General features: G+C 44.0%; 1 protein-coding gene across 1 annotated transcript in view; it reads right to left on the bottom strand.

Annotated features, from left to right (window-relative positions):
* Positions 1-1125: 1125 nt before the first annotated feature.
* Positions 1126-21751, bottom strand: part of IQCJ (IQ motif containing J) — a 69938-nt gene continuing 49312 nt past the window's right edge. The window contains exons 3-5 of the mRNA XM_010585003.1: positions 5439-5503; positions 4475-4555; positions 1126-1336 (exon numbers count right to left, since the gene is read on the bottom strand). Of these exons, the coding sequence (XP_010583305.1) occupies positions 1126-1336; positions 4475-4555; positions 5439-5503 (357 nt within the window). The remainder of the gene's footprint in view (positions 1337-4474; positions 4556-5438; positions 5504-21751) is intronic.

Raw genomic sequence — 21751 nt, 5'->3', positions numbered from 1 at the left:
AAATCTAATGCAGCCTGACTAACCACGGTGTCACAAAAATAATAGCTGCTGGAAATAGCTCACCTAGCTTCGGTTTGAACCTGGTTCAATGGAGGAAAGAGTCAAATTGTCCCTGTAAATCCAAAACCAGAGTTCTTAGCACAGAAAAGCTCTGTTGGATCTGCGAGCCTGCCTTGTGCTTTACATTAGGTGGCATTGCTCCAACTTTGCAACTGAAGGCAGAGTTAAACTAACGAACATCTCTTCCTTGCACAGGGGCTCCATCTGCTTTAAGAACCCCACTAGCAATGATTTCTAGATTTTTGTAGTGAACTCAGAAGCCACCAAATGCTGTCCGGTGACTGGCAGCAGAGCTTCCTATAGCTGACCAATACGCGCTCCTAGCAAGGGTCCAAATGACCTGTTCACACCTACCCTGCACACCTCAGTCGAACAGGGTGGCAATTTCTATCTCCTGTATTTTTTTAAAACTATTGAATTATTTCATGCACTCTAGTCTACAGTTTGCTCTGTCACAAAGCTGAAAGCAATATTTATAGGCTCTATATCTATCTGCTGATTTATTGACCTAAAAGATCCCGCTCCAGAGACAGCCACAAAAACACTTGTCTTTAAAAAATGGGCTCTATATTTGGATTTCTAGTTTAGAGTTGCCTTAAAAAGAGAAGTCCAGCCTCCAGCCACTAGTCACCCGGTCTGCAAGGCAGCATGAGTATTTATTCCAAAATCAAATTTAATTTTTAATCCCTAGATCAACTTCTCTAAGTCCCCTTTAGGAAAAAAAAAAACAAAACCCGAAACGAAACAAAACAAAACCAAACCTACAAACCACGTTTATTTGTAGGAAAAGGACCACAATTTGTTTTTTTGGAGAACACAAAGTGCTAAAAACACGTGAAGATCCCTGCTTTCTGCAGAAGAAGACACCACGATTTGGAAATGCCTTTTTTCCATCAAGAGCACTGCTAGCATCAGCTGAGATCCAGGTCTAACATGCACAATCACACATTCAACTGTACCTACAAGAGGCACACCAGCTTGCAGGTTCATTTGAGACACTAGTACTCCCCTAAAAGTCCCTCTTTCATGATTCGCCCATAATTTAGCTTTCTTTTATCCAAAGTCCTAGAAAGGAACCCAACGAAAGGCAACAAATAGGAAAACGGGCCCCAAGGCTGTACTCACCGGTGTGCTGCTGTCGGAAAAGGTGTTCATGCTGATGGACCTGCTCATCTTGTCCGAGGAGAGGGATGGTGGGGACGGACTGCGCTTGTCCAGCTGCTCGTGGTGTGGCAGGTCCTGGCGCTGCAGGTACTCACGCCATGCTCGCTGGATACTGAGGTAAACACCAAGGCACAGGGTTGGGGGGGAATGCAGCAACAAAAAGGATTTAAAATAGATATTCTTGGCTGAAGAGGTGGGTTTTGGCCTTTTTCTCTTTTTTTTTGTGCGCTTTGTTTTCTGATTTGGATAATGATCACTCATAACTACTCTCTGTAGATCTTATATTAGCCACTAGTAGTATAACTTGCGGTATCTGTTAAGTAGAAGCAATTCTTTATTTCAAATCCCTAAACCTACAGAAGTCGTTTAAATTTGAGACTGTACATAACTCAGCAATTCTCTTACATCTTGCAAACAAAATAAAAATATGCATTTATCTGTTTAAAAGAATGAATAGCCTTCAACATGTTATATTTATATCAGCTTTCAGATTATAATGCAGATACAGGTGGAAGTTCAGAGCCAGACCAGTATCCTTTAAAATCTCCTCCATCTTGGGTAGCTGGGGACTTAAAACCTCCTCCAAAGCAACACATGGGGATTGCAGTAGGAGCTCTGCTTTGAAACGCTAAGCTTTGACCAGATTTCTAAAATCTCATGTGAAATTCTGTAAAGAAATTCCATTTTCTGTGCTGGCCGGTGGCCGGGGAGCTGGAGGCCAGGGTGGCTCTCACCAGGTGGCAGTGCCGGACTGCCTGTGCCTTTCTGAAGGTGCTAGGGAGACCAGGGAGAGATGCTGGGAATGAAAACTGTGTTTACAATAGCAACGGCATTAACACAAAGTATGTGGGTGTTCGCACGCAGCATGATCTGTGAACTCCATAGAAAAGCAGAGCTAAATTCTGACCTGAGACTCAGCAGCGTTGCTGCAGTGCAATGGGCGAGGAAGAGCTCCTTTTAGGGTTTTTAAGCAATTGGGATTTTATCCACTGGGATATCAAGCCAGTAAAACCTTCAGTGTGTCTGTTAGTCAGGTAGAGCACCCTGACCTTCGCTTAAGTTGTTCTCAGTGGTGCAAAGTTCTGTGGCAGTTGTGCGGGGAGCGGGTAGGAGCCGGCACCCCTCCACCCTGCCTGGTCCTGAAGGGTTTGGCACACTCAGCACCCAGCCTCGATGCTGGGGTGCTCCCAGGGAGGGGTCCCATGCCCAAAGCCCGCCTGGCCCTGCTCCCACCCACGGTGCCTGCACCCCAGGGCAATGCTCCTTCCTGAAGGAGCCATGTGCTTTTCGGTTCAAACCAAAGGGTCCTAAGCCATCAGCATGGATTTACTTTGTCCTAGGAATACTTTTTTTTTTTTACATTGCCTTTTTAACAGTCAAGATGTCATTTCTGCTCCCATCTCCATAAGTCAGAAAAGCGTTTAGCACCCCGACACCGCTGAAAAGGCGTTCCATTACACACTGGCACTTCCACCTTCTTGACTTCGCAGAAGGAGGACAAAGCTCAACACCAGGACACCTACATCTTCTCAGTGACTGCCTACAGTGCTGGGAACTCCAGACAGTGGGAAATGCCTCCTGGCATGTAATTTTTCCTGGTCAGGGAACAACACTCCCAACACCCATGGCATTTTGAACATCTCAAGGTTGAGGAAATGAAATACATGTACTCTGTTTTTAGAAGAATACCAGATTAGAAATGAAACAGCATCAGACAGCCTCACCAGGATAGGTGCACTTCAGAGGCAGTCAGGTTGGTTAAGGCCTGTGTTGTTTTCATACAACAGCTTTAAAATGGACAGAAAGAGCTACCAAAGCTCCCAAATGTGAGTGCCAACGGAGCAGATTTCAGTAAATGCATTTTGCTTTAAAAATCCCCACATCTTCACACCTCAAGCATTTACACTTTGCATTGTTTCAGTTTCAAACTCCACAGCATAATATGGACAAGTAGTATTTACATATTTATATTTACATGTATTTTCTATTTTAAAGCTTGAGAATATACTGAGGTTAAGTCATAACTACCCTTGTAGAAAGCTCTCTGAAAATGTATTCTTTCATCTGTCTTATAATTGCATGACTAAAAGATGCTGGCTGGATTTTAATTTGAAACTTCATGTCCTTTAAATATTTTAATATAGCATTAATATGTTAACATCCTGTATAGTGAGTTAGCTGTAGCTTTTCAACTGAAAGCGAAATTCGGTACGTAATGTGGCAACACATACAACTCTGTGTAAAGTTGTGCCTGACATCACAAGATTTTGCCATGAAGTAACTGGGGGCTTCGGCATAAAGATGTTCACCTTTTTTTGATGCAACTGGAGCCATGTTAAACTTTCGCTCTCTGCTGGGAAGTCCAGGGGCACCATGTTAGCACAGAGGTCGTGCCTGCTGGATGGAGGTAGTGCCTGCACCAGGGCTGGAGGAACAGCGCTGGAAGAGGCACAAAGAGGAGTCCTCTGCTCTGATAGACATGTGGGTAAATTTTAAGTTATATCCCCAGTATTACCACATGTCCTGAGACAGCACGGTCAAGCCTTTTAGGATAACTGACCCCATGGTAAACTCCACAACATGTGGGAAAGGTATTACGAAGGCTCAAATTACTGCATTTGGAAGCTGGGGAGTTCATTACCAGAACGCAGTGATGCTTATCTCTTCCTTCCAGGTGGTGCAGCTAGGTGTCATGCATGTGCCTTGGCTGAGCACTAGCAACTGCCTCGCTTTCCACTAAAACCCAGCCTGCTTAGTGCCATAGAGCTGTGCTGCACCCCCCAGCCCAGCAACCCTGGTCCCCTCAGACTTCCAGCTCCATCCCCACACAAACCCAAGATTGCTCCTTGCAGAGAAGTCCCGTGAGGTGCCTGGGGAGCTTTAACCGGGCTTCATGTAAGATGTGATAAATACCACTGACGAGACTTCTTGCTCTGGGCTGGACTTCCCTCCCTCTAGAACATTCTCTGTACATACAAAAACTCTAGTAGATTCTCAAATATTCTTTAGTTTCACAGAGGAAATGACAAAATTAGTGCAACGTTGAAGTTTAACATTTGAAATTCAGTTCAAAGAGAATGTTCACATGCTTAAAGGTAGAGAAGAGCTTAGTTAACTTGCTAAATTGAGGCTTTCTTTGTACTTAAAGTTACACAGAAATCCACGATGGATATAGTCCAGGTTCTGCGGTTCAGGAATCAGACAAACTCAGCTGCATTTAAAGGCAGAAACAACATTCTTTGTGACTTACATTTTCACTTTTGATTCCAAGGGCTGTAAGTTGATATGATATTTTTCGATATTATTTTCTTCATCCATGGCAAGCTGGTGGCTATGGAAAAGAAAAGAAAACGGGCTTAATGCATCTCAGCATGACATTTTTGCAATCACTGTGAATTAATTCCGAAATTTTGACAAGAACATACAAGAGCTGCTTATTATAAAGTGTTGCTGTCTTTGGAGGAAGGCATCTGGGTCCCTGTGTCCAGCCCCATTTGATTGTTGACAAAAAGTATGAATTTGGATCCAGTTTCCAGATCGGAGCCTGCCTGAGCCCTTGCACTAAACCTTCCAGATGCCACAGCTCCAGAGACAGGCACACCCAGCAAAGAAGCCTCTGCAAATAAAAAACCCACTGGCAAATATAATAGATATTCTTGCTAAATTAACTTCCATCCCTGGGGCTATGTTTGAAAAGCTGGAGAGTAAAATGGAAAGTAACAATGGTAATGCCGGCAGCAAATGAATTACATCAGCAAAAGCCATACAGGAATATGAAGAAAAAATTCTTTGTAATAAATGATGACCAAGGAATTGGTGCTGCAAACCAATCACTTTGAGAAAGCAATTTTAAAATGCTAGAAGATAAAAATCAAACATCTTGGGACACTGCTTTGGATGGGACTAGCAACATGAATGAAAGGTCTTTGCATGAAAATTTGTAAGATTAGACCCCAACCTGTGGAGTTATTTTTGAGACTTTACTGGACACTTAATTACATCATTCAATCAGCAGCAGTTTTCAGAAATTATCCTCCTGTAACTAAAAATAAGAATCGTTTATGGGAGAGATGCAAAATCTTGAATATTTCGTGTATTACCAAGTGAAAAACATAGTCTATAACAAAGAGACTGTCCCTCAGAAAGGGCTTGTTGCCTTATAAAAGCCATTTCACTTTATCATGTGTGAGATACTGTGGAAATCGCACGTTTACCTTTGAAGCAAGTCTTTGCCATCATTGACCTGTTCCAAGGTGTGTTGGAGCCTTTTGAGTTCTTCCTACAAGGAAAGAAAAAACATTTCAATGTGCTTATGGGAAGCCCTTGGCTGACATTGGAGATTCCCACTCAACCTCAAAACATTGTGAACCAACCACTAAACAAAACAGTCCCTCAGGTAATGTCTACAGGATTGCTTTCAAATTTAGCTATCCAAAGTAACTACAGAGAAACAAATATATTTATCAACACGTCCAGCACAAGTCTGGAAGAAAATATCAGACCTACAAAAATAACAGGCAGAGCAAAAGAGGAAAGTATTTGTTCATGTCTTAGGTGTGTGGCTGCTTTGATTCAAGAGGAGATGGTCTTTGTAAGAGGCAAGTGAGCATGAGCTCCTATTTTCAGGCACTTCTCATTGTTCTGCAATCAAACAGTATTCAGTCGCATAATTAAGAGAGTCACTGGCTGAGATTTACAGCCCAATGCCTTTACCAGGGTATTTGCATCAGATCCTGTTTCAGTAGCAGAGATGTCACAAATTTAACTGCAGCTGCATAGCTGGGGTTCCCTGCATCCATGATAACGTCCTGGGAAAAATCTACCCATGACATTCAGCACAGAGATTCGGCTTAAAAAACTAAATTGTATCTGACTCCATTGTTCAGAAGGGGTGGGAGTTGAGGGGCGGAGGAGAACCTGGTTGCAAAGAAGTGTGTGCTCCAGGGGTTGCAGTTCACAGGGCACAATACCACAGAGCGCCCTGGCATCCCTGGGACAATAACACGCAGAGCACGCGTGCCCAGTCACCTTAAAAGCTGGGCTGACAACCAAACACTGAACCCTCCAGAGCGCATCCCTATGATGCAACGCAAAGAGCATCACCACCCCGAGATGTGGGGATGTGCTTTTAGGTTTGTGTTTATACATCCACTGTTCGATAATTAAGCAACACTGGAAGATGAGAAGTCTATGCAAAACACAAAGATGTTAACACATGACTTCTTTTAGCTCATTAAGTCAGGAATCAAATCTAAAAGCAAAAGCTACTGAGAGTAAGGAAGGAGGGTAATTTACTTCACACCTGCCTTGCATACAGATACAGGATTCCCAGGAAGACTAAGAACATTAAAAAGGCAAAACAAGGATATTTTTGTCTTGTATATCTTATCTGACCTGGGGATGAATCAAAGATTTTTGTTTCCAATAAGACTATTGCAGTCTCCAGGAGCACAACAGATCAGCTGACTCTACCTTCTGCTTTCCCAATTAAAGCTAATTTTGTGAAACAGAAATTTTACGTGGCACTTTTTAATCCTGTACAAGACTGTACCCTGTTCGACATGAAACAAGATCACAGTTGGTAGCTGATTTACTCCTAATACAGCTTTCATTTCCTCCCAGCCTTGGAAGGACTATTACTGTGAAATATATTTTATGCATAAATGAGATTTGTCAAGATGACAAGTTAGATGTTTCCCCAGTCTTTGTCCCTCTGGGTCTCTAATTGTAACACCATTTTGTGGACACACTGCAGCTGATAATGGACTGCGCGTGATTCAGGAGGCCTGGCTGCTGCCTACCGCTCATCAGCCATTGGAAGAGATCCAGATGTGAAACTTCTTTTTATTTTTGCCTTCCTGGTTTTTTGGGGTTTTTTTTTTCGGGGGGGGGGTGGGGGGGTGGGGGTGTCCTGATCTGGGGAACAGCCTCTTCTGACATATTAAAAACAAGCAACTTTCAAAATTGTTTTCTTCGAAGCACAGTTCAGTTCAGAAGATAACCTTTTCTTCTCCCATATTATTCCGCTGGTCATTTTTTCAGTGTACCCCAGAGCTATGTACAGTAATTTAGAATGAGAAAACAATTTGCAATTGACTTTATATATAGCTCTGGGTGACAAAACCTGCATGACTTACATAAATCATTTCTTGTGTTTGACATCATTTTCTATTAACCTCAGGGTGAAGACTGAACAAAAAAAAAGTAAAAGCCAAAATTGGTTGTGACATTTTTGACTATTCAATCTTTCAATTAAACATCACTGGACGGTCTTTATAAAAGCCGTAATATAAGGCAACTACAGAAGGGGCATAGCAATGTTTGCATAATTGGGAAGAGAAGGAGACATAAAATCTATACTAATTTCAGTTTTGCGTCATTAACCATGAAGTATTGATTATTGCTCCTTGCAACAAAATTTATGAAGCCAGCTATGCTGCTGCGCCCACAGAAAGCGATTGGGATGCTTTGCCCTCAGCCCCTGGCGTGGTATCTGATGGGTGGCAGCGACAGCCGGGATGCTGCTCTCTCAACCCACAGCCTTAGGAGATGCATCTCCCACATTACACCAGGAGTGACCCAGCTGCAAACTCGAACTTCAGAAAATTAAATTGGAAGAGATCCATACTTCTGCTGGAATGCATGATGAATTATGATGCCCCTATAAACCTGGTTATAATGTAAACATATTGTAAAATTTACTGCAGTTTTTGTTTTCCTACTTCAGTTGAATACAGATGTTAACAGCTATTGGGCAGCTACAGACACATAGAGATACCTAAGGAAGAAAAAGCAATAAAAGCTTGAAGTGCAAGACCAGTGTTAAGAGCAAACTAGAATGTTGCCTTCTAGTCTTTAATGTGTATATTCTGCTTATGCATTAATTATTTTCCAGTCTTCCTGTACTTTTAGGAAACTAGGCTATTGCAATGACTTAATTATGGCCAGGAAAGCCTGTAACCTTATGGGGCAGAAAAGACCAAGGGGCTCTATAGAGTCTACAGACTCTTGCTGGGGAGAAGCCTGCATAAAAAAGCCATCTTAAGCTGCACTGAGCTAGTTCCCAGCACAGTCCACACATTATAAAAGCCCAGCTTGGCTTTGCTGTCAGCATTTAGTTAGAGCAAAAAGGTTCTGAGTCCCTCTGCCTTTTTCCCTGCAAATCAGCTGTGTTTGGCTCCACGCAGCCCAAGGCAGCCCAGGCTCTGCGTGTGCATGTCCAGTGCAATGATTTAGCAACCTCACCCAGCTGCCTTCAGCAGTTTTCAGGGTCTTTTTTTAATGGAGGAACCCAGAGGTTGCCATAGACTTTGGTTCTCATTTGGGCTTGCACTGAAATGTCACCTCTTATTTGACCGGCAGTAGAGATGATGGCAGCCAGCAGATAAGGGGTCATCAAGGCAGGCTTAGACGCAGAGGAGCAGAAATCTAAAACAACCTAAATGCACTAGTCCTTAAATTCCTTTCAAATAAATCTGTTTTAAAAAAAACAGTTATTAGTGCAAATTGTAAAGAAAGAAATCTGCAGATGTTAAATCATACCTAGGTGAATATTTACCTCCACTAGCAGGCAATGATTCTTTTTTTGTTGCTATACCCAAAAGTATCCATTCAGGTCAGTGGAGCTATTTATACCCGTGGGTTTAGACTAGCACAGAAAAACCAGGGCAGAGGCCACATATTAAAAATTAATTTTCAAAATCCTTTTTGGACATGCATGCCGTTGTTTGAGTATCTCTGCCTAAGAATTCTGTCACTTACTGCCAAAGGAATATACAACAGTGCTTCCTGAGAGGTCAGAGAGATGGAGATTGGAAGAGAAAGCTTCGATTCCAGTAGAACCACAGCCTAAAAATAGCAATAAAAAAGGGGCAGAGGGGTCAATTTTATAATTAAGAGTGAGTATAGCAGTTACTCAAACATGTCAGCTTTGGGTAGTTGTCTGTTTCATTGATGTTATTCCAAATCTTATTCAAAATTTTGTTGAATGGTGATTTTCTACGATGCAGGAAAACTCCCACTTACGTGCATTTCTTCCTCTCCTTGCTTGCAAGTCACTTGATGAAACACCACAGTGCCAGTTTGAGATCCTCCTGACACAGAAAGCCCACGGTGACCGCAGCAACCCTACACCGGAGCGGCACGGTTGCTTTCCTGCTGGCGCAGGACGTGCCCATTGTGTTGGGCTACAGGGTGCTGGTGAGCACAGGGAGGGTGCTGGAGAGGGGCTGGAGCATCAGCGCTGCCTGACAGCACCTGGGTGAGATGTGGCAGAGCAGAGCACAGCCCAACTGCTGCCTTGAAGGCAAACTACGTCTCACCAGCCTGCCGGTGCTGTGCAGGGAGGGAGTCAGTGCTGAGAGCTTTAATTTGGAAATGCCAATAAAGATCACTGGAGCTTTCACAGCCGCTCTTGCCAGCGAACACGTTAGTCTGTCGTATCGTTCCACAGCTGCTGTATTTAAAGACAAATGTATGAGTTCTTCTTCATAGCACTGACATCAGCATGTGCAAAACCGATCGTTCCTTTTCCAGCACAGCCTCTGAAGCAATGGCACAGCGAGGGCAAGCACAGCTGACGGCAGGCTGAAGCCAGAAATGCTGCAATGCCTGCTGTCATTAAGACCAGAAGCCGTGCAGGATCCATCCTCTGATCAAAGCCACCTGATGCCTCTTTCTATCACCTATTAGGAAGCCAATTTATAGGCTTTAACATCCTCACCTCCTGCCATTTTCCAATCTTGTGGTCATCACAGGCAGATACAAGATAATGAAGCTCTCTCTGCTGCTGTTCCCCTTTCCCAGTCCGTCGCGCCGGTCTGGAGACAGCACATGCGGTGCTAAACCACCTTTAGCACCAGCTCCGAGCCATGTGCCATTTGTATTCCAGCACAGAAGCAGCAGCCTCGGCTGCTTTTCAAACACCCCAGCTGCTTTTGGTTACTGAAAACAGTCCATTGCCAATGCTGTTCTGAGCTGCTTACACCCATGTCTGCTGCTACCCCTATTTTTAAGACTTTGTTTCCCATTTAACAAAGAATTTGCCCCCACACTCTTTTTGTGTCCATGAAGCATCTTGGGTTTTATTCATTTTATACTTTATATTTTTTCTTTTTTTCATTTTATTCATTTTCATTTATATTTTGGCCTCTTTTCCCAGGGAAGACTGTGGCCCCTGTATTAAATGATGTAGAGTCTGTGTTTCAGTCTGACAAGGCCTGTCAAGCAGTGTGTTAATTAAGCCTCTTAGCAGGATACAATGAGTCTAAAGAGGATAGAAAGATCAGGATCCTTTGCAGTGAAGGCTTTTACTTGCTACTATTTTGGGCACCCATTCATGCCGGCATGGAGGTGCTGCTCCCGTGGGAAAATCTCTGGATTACACAAGCAGCCCCCTAAAAGCTCCTGTTCCCTCTTGGTACAAAACAGCAGGGTTTTCCCCAAAGCAGCATCTTTAGTGGCAGCTGTGTGCCCACTATGGGCATCAGAGGCACAAGGAGCGCCAGTTTGGGTGGACACGAGACCATCTGCATTAATTCCCATTTCAGGGATGTGTAGAGCATTCTGCATCCCATGTTGGGGGTAGAACATAAAAGATAATGCTACACCACAAATACACCGAGCATTCCGTAAAATTGGTAATTAAATGTCTGATGGTGACAACTGCTTCATATCTTGGAACAAAAAGACACGTCAGATGATAGTGGGTTTTGTATATCAGGGGTGGGAAGGGAAAGATCTTATTTTATTTGCTCTGGCAACCCAACAGGGACCTCGAACACTTCAGCTATGAACTTTCAAGAAAAGTACTTTAACTGCACAAGATTAACACAGCTACAGGGGCTTTGCGATCCACAGCTGTCAGAACGATTTGCCAGATTACTTTAAAAAATTGTGCCATCAATAGAGTTACCGAAACCTACTTAAACAAGTTTCACATTCAGATTTAGAAACAAAATATGAATTAGCCTCGCTGAAATGAGTTAGTTACTGCAGGGAGACACAGCACAGACATTCACGTCGGATCCTGTATCCCAGCCTGCCACTGACCTCCAATGGCACCTTAGCTCTTTCCACCTCCTTTCTTGTGGGCATCTTGTCTATTTAGGTCATAATATCTTCAAGGAAGGGAACAGCTCTTATTTTTTGCTTGTGCATCAGGGCTCTGATCTTGATTAGTTAAGATAGACTGTGGTTATCAATCGCTAATTAATAGCAAACAATTTCAGACTCTTCCACCAAATAACTGCTTATATTTCCCTTCCACGGCTGAGCTTCACTGCAGGAGGACCACAGTCCCTCTGCTACAAACGTTGCTCCTGGTGAGCACAGGGTAAGTGTGTGCAGGCTCTGTCCACGTGCTCATCTTTCCAAACAAGCCAAAGAAGGTGTCAACCAAAACCTGAGCGCTGCTCAAGGAAAAAGTGGGTCACACTGAACAGAAAATGAGGCCAAGAGTAGGAAACAAAGGGCAGGCATCACTGAAACATTTCAGGCTGGAAAGACATTACCACTAATTAGAGTGCCACTGGGATGAGTGCTAAGCATCACGGCTGTTCAGCACAACTGAGCATGCGCTGATGCTGCAGCAAGGTTTCTGAAGATCTAGCTGATAAATGGAGCACATATGGGAACAGTAGCCATTAGGCAATTAACTCCCACAGTTTATTGCTCATGCTTCCATTATTCTGGATACTTAAGAGATACTTCACTCAATATGCATTTTCTTAGTTTATTGAAAATCAAAGTTATGCTCGTAGAGCCCAATTGCTACAATTTAGGTTATTCTCAGACAAGAAGGACCACATTGCTTTCCACTGTTCTCCAGCACAAGCCAACTCTCAGGGAATTTTTTCAAAAACAAGTCTGCTGTAAGTTTACTAGCTAATATCTTTACAGAGTATGGTCTAATTTTCCAAAGGTCCCCTTAGGTCCTCCTCACAACGTGACTTGGTTGACAAGTCTTTTGTGGCTTCTTACCTGCTCAGTTTGCTGTGTTTAGAAATCTGTTGGGGGGGGTTGACCCTGGCTGGAGGCCAGGTGCCCACCAAAGCCGCACTATCACTCCCCTCCTCAGCTAGGCAGGGGAGAGCAAATATAACAAAAGGCTTGTGGGTCAAGATAAGGACACAGAGAGATCACTCACCAATTACCGTCATGGGTAAAACAGACTCAACTTGGGGAAAATTAACTTAATTTATTGCCAATCAAATCAGAGTAGGATAATGAGAAATAAAACCAAATCTTAAAAACACCTTTCCCCCATCCTTCCCTTCTTCCCAGCCACAGCTTCACTCCCGGATTCTCTACCTACCCCCCAGCAGCGCAGGGGGACGGGCAATGGGGATTGGGGTCAGTTTATCACACCTTGTCTCTGCCGCTCCTTCCTCCTCGCAGGGGGAGGACTCCTCACTCATCCCCTGCTCCACCGTGGGGTTCCTCCCATGGGAGACAGTCCTCCACGAACTTCTCCAAAGTGGGTCCTTCCCATGGGCTGCAATTCTTCCCAAACTGCTCCAGCGCGGGTCCCTTCCATGGGCTGCAGTCCTTCAGGCACAGCCTGCTCCAGCATGGGTCCCCCGTGGGGTCACAAGTCCTGCCAGCAAACCTGCTCCAGCGTGGGCTTCCCATGGGGTCCCAGCCTCCTTCGGGCATCACCCTGCTCCGGCGTGGGGTCCTCCCCGGGCTGCAGGTGGAGATCTGCTCCCCCGTGGACCTCCCTGGGCTGCAGGGGGACAGCCTGCCTCACCGTGGTCTTCCCCACGGGCTGCCGGGGAATCTCTGCTCCGGCACCTGGAGCATCTCCTCCCCTCCTTCTGCACTCACCTGGGGCTGCAGGGCTGGGGCTCTCACATGCTCTTACTCCTCTCTCTGGCTGCAATTGCTGCTGTGCAGGTTTTTTCCCCTCTTCCTAAATACGTTATCCCAGAGGCACTACCCACTGTCGCTGATGGGCTTCGCCTTGGCCAGTGGCAGGTCCCTCTTGGAGCCAGCTGGCATCAGCTCCGTCGGACATGGGGGAAGCTTCTAGCAGCTTCTCGCTCAAGCCACCCCCCTAGCCCCCTGCTACCAAAACCTTGCCCCGCAAGATGTTTTCTTCTGTTGTACCATCGTTTTTTTTCCCCATCCTTCACATGTGGTGCATATCTATAATGTCCCCACACATACAGCAGTGGAGCATCACCTACAATGCTAGCACTAAGTCCCTTCTGGCTAAGGGACTTCTCGTCCAAGTACCTGAAATGTCTATGCTGATTTGGACTGCTTTCAGATTGACTTCTGAGATTTTCCATGGGAGTTCAGGGTGGAGCTAGGGCTACAAGTTCAGGATCATTTCAATCAGGCTTTCCTGTAACACTGTCCCACAGAGGGGGGGGGAGGGGGGGGATAAAAAAAATTGCAACACAAGTTCTCCAGCACTTCTGATAGTTTCTAGATTGCTTTCTGCCTTTTGCCCCGTGCCATTCAGCACCCAGTGTGACCCAACACAACAACTGGTAGCTGAGTCCCCCCCACTCCCGCCTGCCAAGCCAGCAGCAGCACAGCCCCACCACCCACCCGGGGCTGGCTTGGGTTTCAGAAGCTGGAACTCAATGTTGGGTTGTAGCTACTTCCCTCGGTCCTTTCACTGAAAACCTAACAAGGCAGAGAAGGAAAAGCTGTATTAGAGTGGCGAGTTTACTGTTCTGCCAAAGGTAAACTCCTCGCTGCATCATTTCTCAGAGTTCTACTCGTTACTGTTTAAAATTCCCAGGGGATGCGTTTGCCTCCTATTTCGGAGGACTCTTTCATCACCTAATAGATGAATTGGTAACATTTTCATTTTCTTCATGTAAAGCCCTTCCTCCCTTTTTATACCCTATGGACATAATATCTAATTGTTTTTCTTCCCAATCTTGTAAATCATTACATTGTTCTCTTCCCACTCATCATTTAATCAAAATGGGACTCCATACAAAACTTCATTGACTAAGTGTCAGACCAGCATAGGGAACAAAAGCAGAAAGTCTTGGCCTTCATATATTTGAACTGAGCTCGTGCCTAATCCCTTTGCTACGATCCTGGTTACAGAAGGATGTCCAGGACAGCCGATAAATTAATTCCTCTCATAAGCGGGTGTAAACGGCCAGAAGGGAAATGCAGCAATGCTGGTGATATCTCCCAGGGGACAGAAGCACTCACAGGATGACCTGTTGAGCTCTTCTCCACTTTCCGTGATATCAATAAATTGTTTTCTTTTCCTTTCTTCAGCTCTGCCCTCAGGAAGAGTAATCTATCGCACCATGGCTACAGAACATTATTTCATAGTTACAGCAGCTCTGGAAACCTTGCACAAAGATGAATACCATTAAAAAGCCAAGTTAGATTCCTTTTAAAAAGCCTCTTCTTTCTGATGCTGCCACTGCAGTCAGGGCTTTCAACAGCACTGCTTCTGCCTCAAAATACACAAGCTTTTAACTTTTGTCAAGGGAAGCAACTAGAGAATGAAGCCTCTTGACATCTTGGCTTCTCTGCCGCCAAAGTGCTTCTGAAACTACAGCCAGTCTGAACACCAAGGGAAAGGTCTGGAACAACACAAGTGCTATAGTGCAAGGGGAAAAAAAAAAGAAAAAAAAATATATACACACACTGGAATTCAAGTCCACGGCAAGAAAGACAATTTCTCAATGAAATCCAGAAATGTTTGGAGTCAGATATGACAACTACCCTGCAAGTGGCAGCAGCAGGCACTAAATGAGTCACTTATGGGATGAAGAGTTGCTATAACCATATCCAGGATTTTAATGCCATTTGTATGGGACCTGATGTGATGGTGTAAAACCAATACAAATCACCACAGCTTCACCAGAGCAGAGTGTGTTCCATGCTGTCCGTTATACATCACCTTTACTACAGCAACAGCCTACACCAGAGCTAGAGCCGGTCAAGACGGCAACCGGCATGCTGCAGGAAATGATGATTTTTTCAAAAGCAACTTTCCATTTGGAACAAAACCCAACAATTTTGATATGCCAAATGCCACCACACACAGTTCAAGCAACCAGTCTTCCCTGCAAGCCCTGGATAGCAAAAGGCAGCCCCAAAATCCCAGTGGGGCATGTCCAGTGCTGGAAGAGCCAGGGAGGCAACAATGCCAAAGCCTAGCAGGGCTGACCATCTAGAACACTGCACTGCAGAGATGGCAGCTAAAGCCTAATATCAATATGTTTCAGAAGAAATGAAGCATTCCAGCCCAGTATTGGTTTATGTGGGGGAATGGTAAGGGAATGTTTTTTATGGAGAAGAGACACGTCCACCCTTAAGTGTCACCAACAATCCAAGTTTCTTCATCTTTACCGTTACTTCACCCTTCCTCTGAAGGGCTGCAGAATTATGCCTGCTAAAAAGACACCAGTGTTTTGGTCTAATGGTTACTTTACAAAGAACACAAATCTGCACCCGACCCACTCTACTGGAAGAAACCCACATCTTCCATCTCCCTCTAAGGTTTTCATTGCAAATTACAGCTAAGTCCAGCTTAATTTTGAGAGAAATATGATGAGATTGCAACCAAGCCAGTGTGAATTTCAGCATGCCAGGAAGAGGAAGGCAGGGGGAAAATCTGACATGACAGATCCATCTTCCGAACTCCCAGTGGAATTTTTTTCCCCCAGAAAAAGTAAGCAGCTCTTTTTATAGCTCATGAGCCTATTACTTCTAATGACAACAACAGATGACTGTTTTAAAACTGAAAAGAAATATATTAATCCAATTTTCAGCTTTTCAGCATGTGGTACTGTCTACTAATTTTCACAAAAGAGAAGACTAATGAACTAGTTTAAGAATCAGAAGGTTACTGTAAAAAAAAAATAAATCACACATCTATTACAGAAACACTTTTCTACACTTCTTGCATTTCTGAAAGTCCCATTTAGGCTAAGCAGTATGTATTTTGTCCATAACCAAAGAAGTTGCTTTTCAGAAAGGATGCACAAATATCTATTATATCGCACTGTAGCAGTACTCACAAAACGGTCCCCAAGCCATCCAATTCACAGCGTCTGCCTTTACTTGGACAACGCATCTACAGGGTTTACTGCCAGGACGCTTTGCCTTCGAACACTGCACGCACGGGAATACCCATCCCTGGGCAGGACAGGCGTCCCTGTGCCAGGGCAGTGACGACAGAGGTAAGGCAGAAGCATTAAGCATCTCTGAGCCACGATGAGTGTGGACAGTCATGCATGGAAGAACCTGCCAAGGAAGATGGACCCAGCATGGCCTGGCTCATCAAGCCTTTCCACACCGCGTAGCTGCTGTTTATACAGCGGCTTCGTCCTCAGCCACAGCATCAAGGAGCAACTCTGGCTCCCACAGGGTGCCACCAGTTCCCAGCCAGCCCAAATGCACAGGCCACCATGCTTTGCTCCCATTTTTGGTGGTTTGAGACTTTGCCACCAACATGGTCCCTCTCCTGCAAGGCACACCACTGAGAGGTGCCAGCAGAGTCAGCAGCCACATGAAATCTTTGGTCAAGGACTCTGAAGAAGAGCAGCCACATCTATAGGTTTTAGATTCATGGAAAAATATGTGCATTCACAGAAACACTGTGTTCTCTCTTATGATGAACTTGAGACTGAGCAATTTTGATTAGGGTCTTAATCTTTATGTATATTGCAATTTCCACCAAACACTCTTGTGTTTGTCTTCAACATGAGAAACAGCTTTTCCATGCTGATAATAATGAAACTAGTCACTCATTCTGATGCTTATAACTACGCAAGCACACCAAGAAACCAGCAATCCACTTATTAATGTGCCAGCTGAGCTGTGCTTGCTAGAGACAGTAAGCAGAAGTTATGTCAGTCTCCATCCCTGTGCTACTTTCCTTTCCATCCCTACCATCTCTTGATCATACAATACAATCTTTTCTAATACAAGTGGAAAATGTTTTATATTTAGCAGCCAGCAACTGCTCAGCCATAAAGATCATTACAGCTGCAGAAACAGAGAAATAGTACTCCGAGGCCAAATCCTCCTGCAGGACAGCACCCTGCGTCCAGCCTAGCCAACGTCCCTCAGCATCCGCTCCAGACGTTACACCCCAGAAGTTTGGCAGTAACAAAAGACTTTCATTTTTCTGTGCAGATCTAACTTTCATAAAGCTTCCTCAGCACTCTCAAGAAGTAAATCTGCATCCCATTCATTTTAAGCACAGGTGTAATTATGCTAAGAGATATGCACAGGCCAATTAAATCAGTAGAGAGATTAGCAAAAGGGCTACCTAGGGTAAAGCAAACACCATGGTCCTCGCTTGGATCCCAACACTGATAGCATTTTAGGATTGACATAAGAGCACCCTACATCCATCTATGATTACCACCTTGCCATTACCTCCCAGCTGTAAGCCAGGGAGCCAACACGGGCTCCTGATCAGCTACTGTTCTTGCACAACCCAACAGCTCCAATTAATGACCTCTCACAAAGCTCATCAGTTTAATTTAGCAGAATTTTTTTTTCTTTTTTTCTTCTCTTCCGTCTCCAGCTTGCTGTATGCAAACCAGATAGCAAATTTATCAAGGCGGGGACCCTGCATTGGCAGAATGGTCACCACATCTATGAGGCTTCGTATACACAGAGCACCTTGCTAAGTGATTTTTTTAAGCTCCTTCAAAAAGAGATTGTTTATGCCCCAGCATTTCACCCCAAAGCAATTGGAAACAGCCACAGTGCAACTTAAGAGGGGGATCACAGCAGAAATTCCTCTAACTTTTGTAGCACTGCTGGGTACCACTATAAAATGGTACTGAGCTAATTAGACAAGTCATAAAGATGCTCCCCTGGCAATCTCACAGGTGAAATAATCTAATCTTCTACACCCTGCCTTCCTAGTTAATCTCTTGATAAGAGTCATTAACACAATTGTTCAGTCTACTGTGGTCCCTTTGTAAAGCACATATAATTTACAATCCCATTAAAAAGATGGCCACAGATTAGTCTCAGAGGCAAATTACAAAACTATTCAGTTGTGATTTTAGCACATTAGCTATAGCTATATGAATCCTGGAGAAAAAAAAATAAAAATCATAGAACATAGCAGGTTTCAGAGCAAGTATACCCACCAAAACGCACCTATCTAATTTTCTGCATAAAAATTAAATATAATTGCAAATTGTGGGATACTCTGTTCAGCAGCTGAGCAACCACACGGACTTTTTTCTTTTGTGAATATCAAGAAAAAAAAAACCAAGTACTAAAAGAGCACAAAAGGTATACAAAGTTCTTTCATTTAAAAAGCTAGGATTTAGTTACTTCACAGCTTATGCTAAATTTCTGCTGCTATTCAGTATTCAAGTTATTTCTGTTAGGTAATTTGAGGTGCTGGAGGATGCTAAGCATTGGGTGTTCCAACAGAGCGGAAAGAGTGAAGGCACTGGACCTTGTAAAAATATAATGGAACAGATGTTTGCTGCTTTTCTGTATTTATGCTTCTTAGTATCAACTTCTAAAATCCATCGTGTAGAAGCTTCCAATACTATCTACTTCTTCCAATACTTCCAAGCTTCTAATACTCCCTTCAAGACGCTCACTTTCATCCAGGAAAGTGATTAGGAGATTGTTTCAAAAAAGCAGCAGAATACTCTGGCTTTGCCTGGGCTACGTCAAAAGCTACGCAGGCCCCAGACAAAATGTGGTCCAGATGCACAAATACTGTGAAACATCACCCACAACAGAGCTGTGGTCTTGCCTGGGATCTTAGGACAGAAACAGCTCAGGTGTGATTTTTTCATAGGATACAAGAAAAAACGCTCAGATCCTATTAGTTTTCAGCAGAATTTAAGCATTTGAGCACTTTGGAGATTAGAAAATGGGATTTTCAGAGTTTAACATTACTGAACTTCCCACCATAAAAGTCCTCTCATTCTTGTGTTTCCAGTCCCTCCTCAGCCTTCGGCAGCACTTCACCTTCCTAAGTGCTCCCCATTTGTTTTTTTATCTTTCACAAACAATAAACCAGCCAGGGAATTTAGGACGTCACAAAATAGGGCAGCAAATATTTCTGATTTGTAAAAGAAGCCCCCTCATATTTCTACTCCAGCTGCAGGGAGGCTTTAAAAAAAAGCACACTAAAAATGATAGCGCTTCCCAATAAACATCTTTCTGTTGCTTTTAGGAGGAAACCTGAGGAGTCCGTGGAAGTCTGAGGAAGCAAAGGTTGTGTTGCAAGCTTTTACATGAAGGTGTGCCTCACAGAGTCAGAGCATGAAAATCTGTTCATGCTGGAGTCCTTTGGAGCAAGAGGAGAGGACGAGCTGTTACCGCCTGGACCAGGGTAGGTGGAGCAGAGGCAGGCGGCGGTGATGGGCAGAGGTGGCAAACTCCTTGCAAAATCTCGGCTTAAATCCCTTTAGGAAAGTTCATCTCTCAGAGCTTCTTTTAAACGAGCACTCTTCCAGCGCTTAGATCTGAGCTCTGTTTTGAGGCTAAGGTTGAGCCTTTTGAATTTCTATGCTTCCCAGGCCAGATGTCCAAAACTCCTGAGGTCAGAGGTTGGTTCAAGCCTCTCTCCCTCCTCAGAGTTGTCCGACATTAACAAGATGCCTGCAACTCCAAAAATATTTAATGACAAGCACGTGCAGGAGTCCCAGCGCTAACCCTGAGGGAAATAAAACAGCACTCCCAAGCTTCGTATTAGAGGTGAAGTGACAGCAACCGCTGGTGTCAAGGAGGAGGGAGCTCTGGCAGTATCTGCTAGGTTCAGAGGTTGCTCTTGTTTGAGCTCCTGAGGAGTTAAATCTAATTTCTCATATGCTGCAGATATCTAAGAAGATGTTTTAATTGAAGGCGGTTGCTTAGCAACTGCATCCCGTGTGCTGCAGCAATGCTTTTCACCTGGAGCAGATAAACATCAGGATGGCACTTTACAAATCTGATTAGCAGCAATGAAATAGCTGGCTACAACGAGCTGCAAGTGCTTTTCCAGAAGTTATGCTTCTAACCTGATAGCCATCAGCAGGGAAAACCCAATGAAACTCATTTGCAGGTTAGAAGAGCTCTCTTCTCCTCTTGCCCAGCAAATGTTTCGGTCTGCTTCTCACAACTTGAGCTTATCAAAAGGGAGATAACATTGCCAGGATTTTTCTTACTCGAAAGATGTCACTGCAGTTGAACACATAAAATACTAGAGCGCTTGCAACCATGCACAGATGTTTTTCTGAACAGGCCTATGATTCTTTGAAAAGCATCAGAAAATGCCCATTTCCAGACCACAGAGAAAAAGATTTCCTTGTAACTTTTGTAACTGGACATTACTGTTTAAAGACTGCTACTATACTAGCCTTTACAAGCTGTTTAAGAGCTGGTTATTGGTGCTATTACTGCATTTCTAACAAAGAATATTAAACACTTGAATAGCTCACTTTCAAAATCTTCGCATTATAATGTTAGTATAAAAATTAACAGTTTATGTTACTTCAGCCATGTTCAGTGATTTGCTGTATACATAGTGATCAGTTAAGCATTTGAGGTTCAGAAAGGTTCTTATCCATTGCAAGTCAGCTACACATCCCAGCCTTGACCAGAATGTGATTTGCTGAGTAAAGGCTAGACTTTATCATGCTCCAAAACTCCCTAATACCAAATGCAGAATAACAAGCTGCAAGTCCCCAGAGAACAGTCTGTTTGAAGGCTCAGAGATGCGTGAGAGAGATTCACTTCTCAGGTCTCCAGGTACCTTCAGAGGGTTTTTCACCAGCAGCATTCCAGTTTACGGGGTGGGGAGCAGCCTGTCTTGGTACCACGGGGCCAAGAGGTGACAAGGGGGGCTGGAGGAAGAGCGAACTTGTAATACAGACTACTGGATAGAGGAGCAGGGGACATTTTTCATCAGCCTTGACATGTCAAATACAAAACCAACTGCAAAAAGAGCTCCCAGGAAGGTCAACGGTTCTTGGAAAGATACGGGACCACCATGCCCTGGGCAAGCCCCAGAAGGGGGTATGCTGGGAGGGTTTTCAAGGGAAGTTTAGCTTACCTGGCTTGGATTTGAATACCTAATTGTCACAAAAGTCCCAGTTCAAAAAACTCCCTTCTACTCCAGCTGGCACTTGAGCATCTGCTTAGGTTTTTCGTGTTAAATAGAACTTGGAAAAACACGTTAATTTGCAGTCCAGGATTAGGATGAACTTCAGCATGCGCTAGAAGTCTTTCTCAGTGTTACGTGTACCAAGCTTCAGCCTTCCCCATGAGAAGCAGTAGCCTTTGACGTAGCATCTCCAGATCACAGTACAACTATGAGGATACACAGCAGGGCTCTGTCACATTTTCTAACATCACTCTGAAGTACTGAGCCAAGGACATCCCTATTGGAGCTTGTTTGCAGTTACTGAGCTATTTGCTGAAGTCCAGATACTGGAGGGCTGTTACTGTAATGCAAAGTACTAATTAATGTGGACCATAGAGGATTTGTCCCAAATATATTCTTTATCTGCAGGAAGAATCACGTTGAATCACTGGCTGTAAACCATGTGAATCAAACTATAGGCAA

This window comes from Haliaeetus leucocephalus, unplaced genomic scaffold, assembly GCF_000737465.1.
Source record: "Haliaeetus leucocephalus isolate CR32 unplaced genomic scaffold, Haliaeetus_leucocephalus-4.0 Scaffold1014, whole genome shotgun sequence".
NCBI lineage: Eukaryota > Metazoa > Chordata > Aves > Accipitriformes > Accipitridae > Haliaeetus > Haliaeetus leucocephalus.
This window is presented reverse-complemented; position numbering and strand designations above follow the sequence as displayed.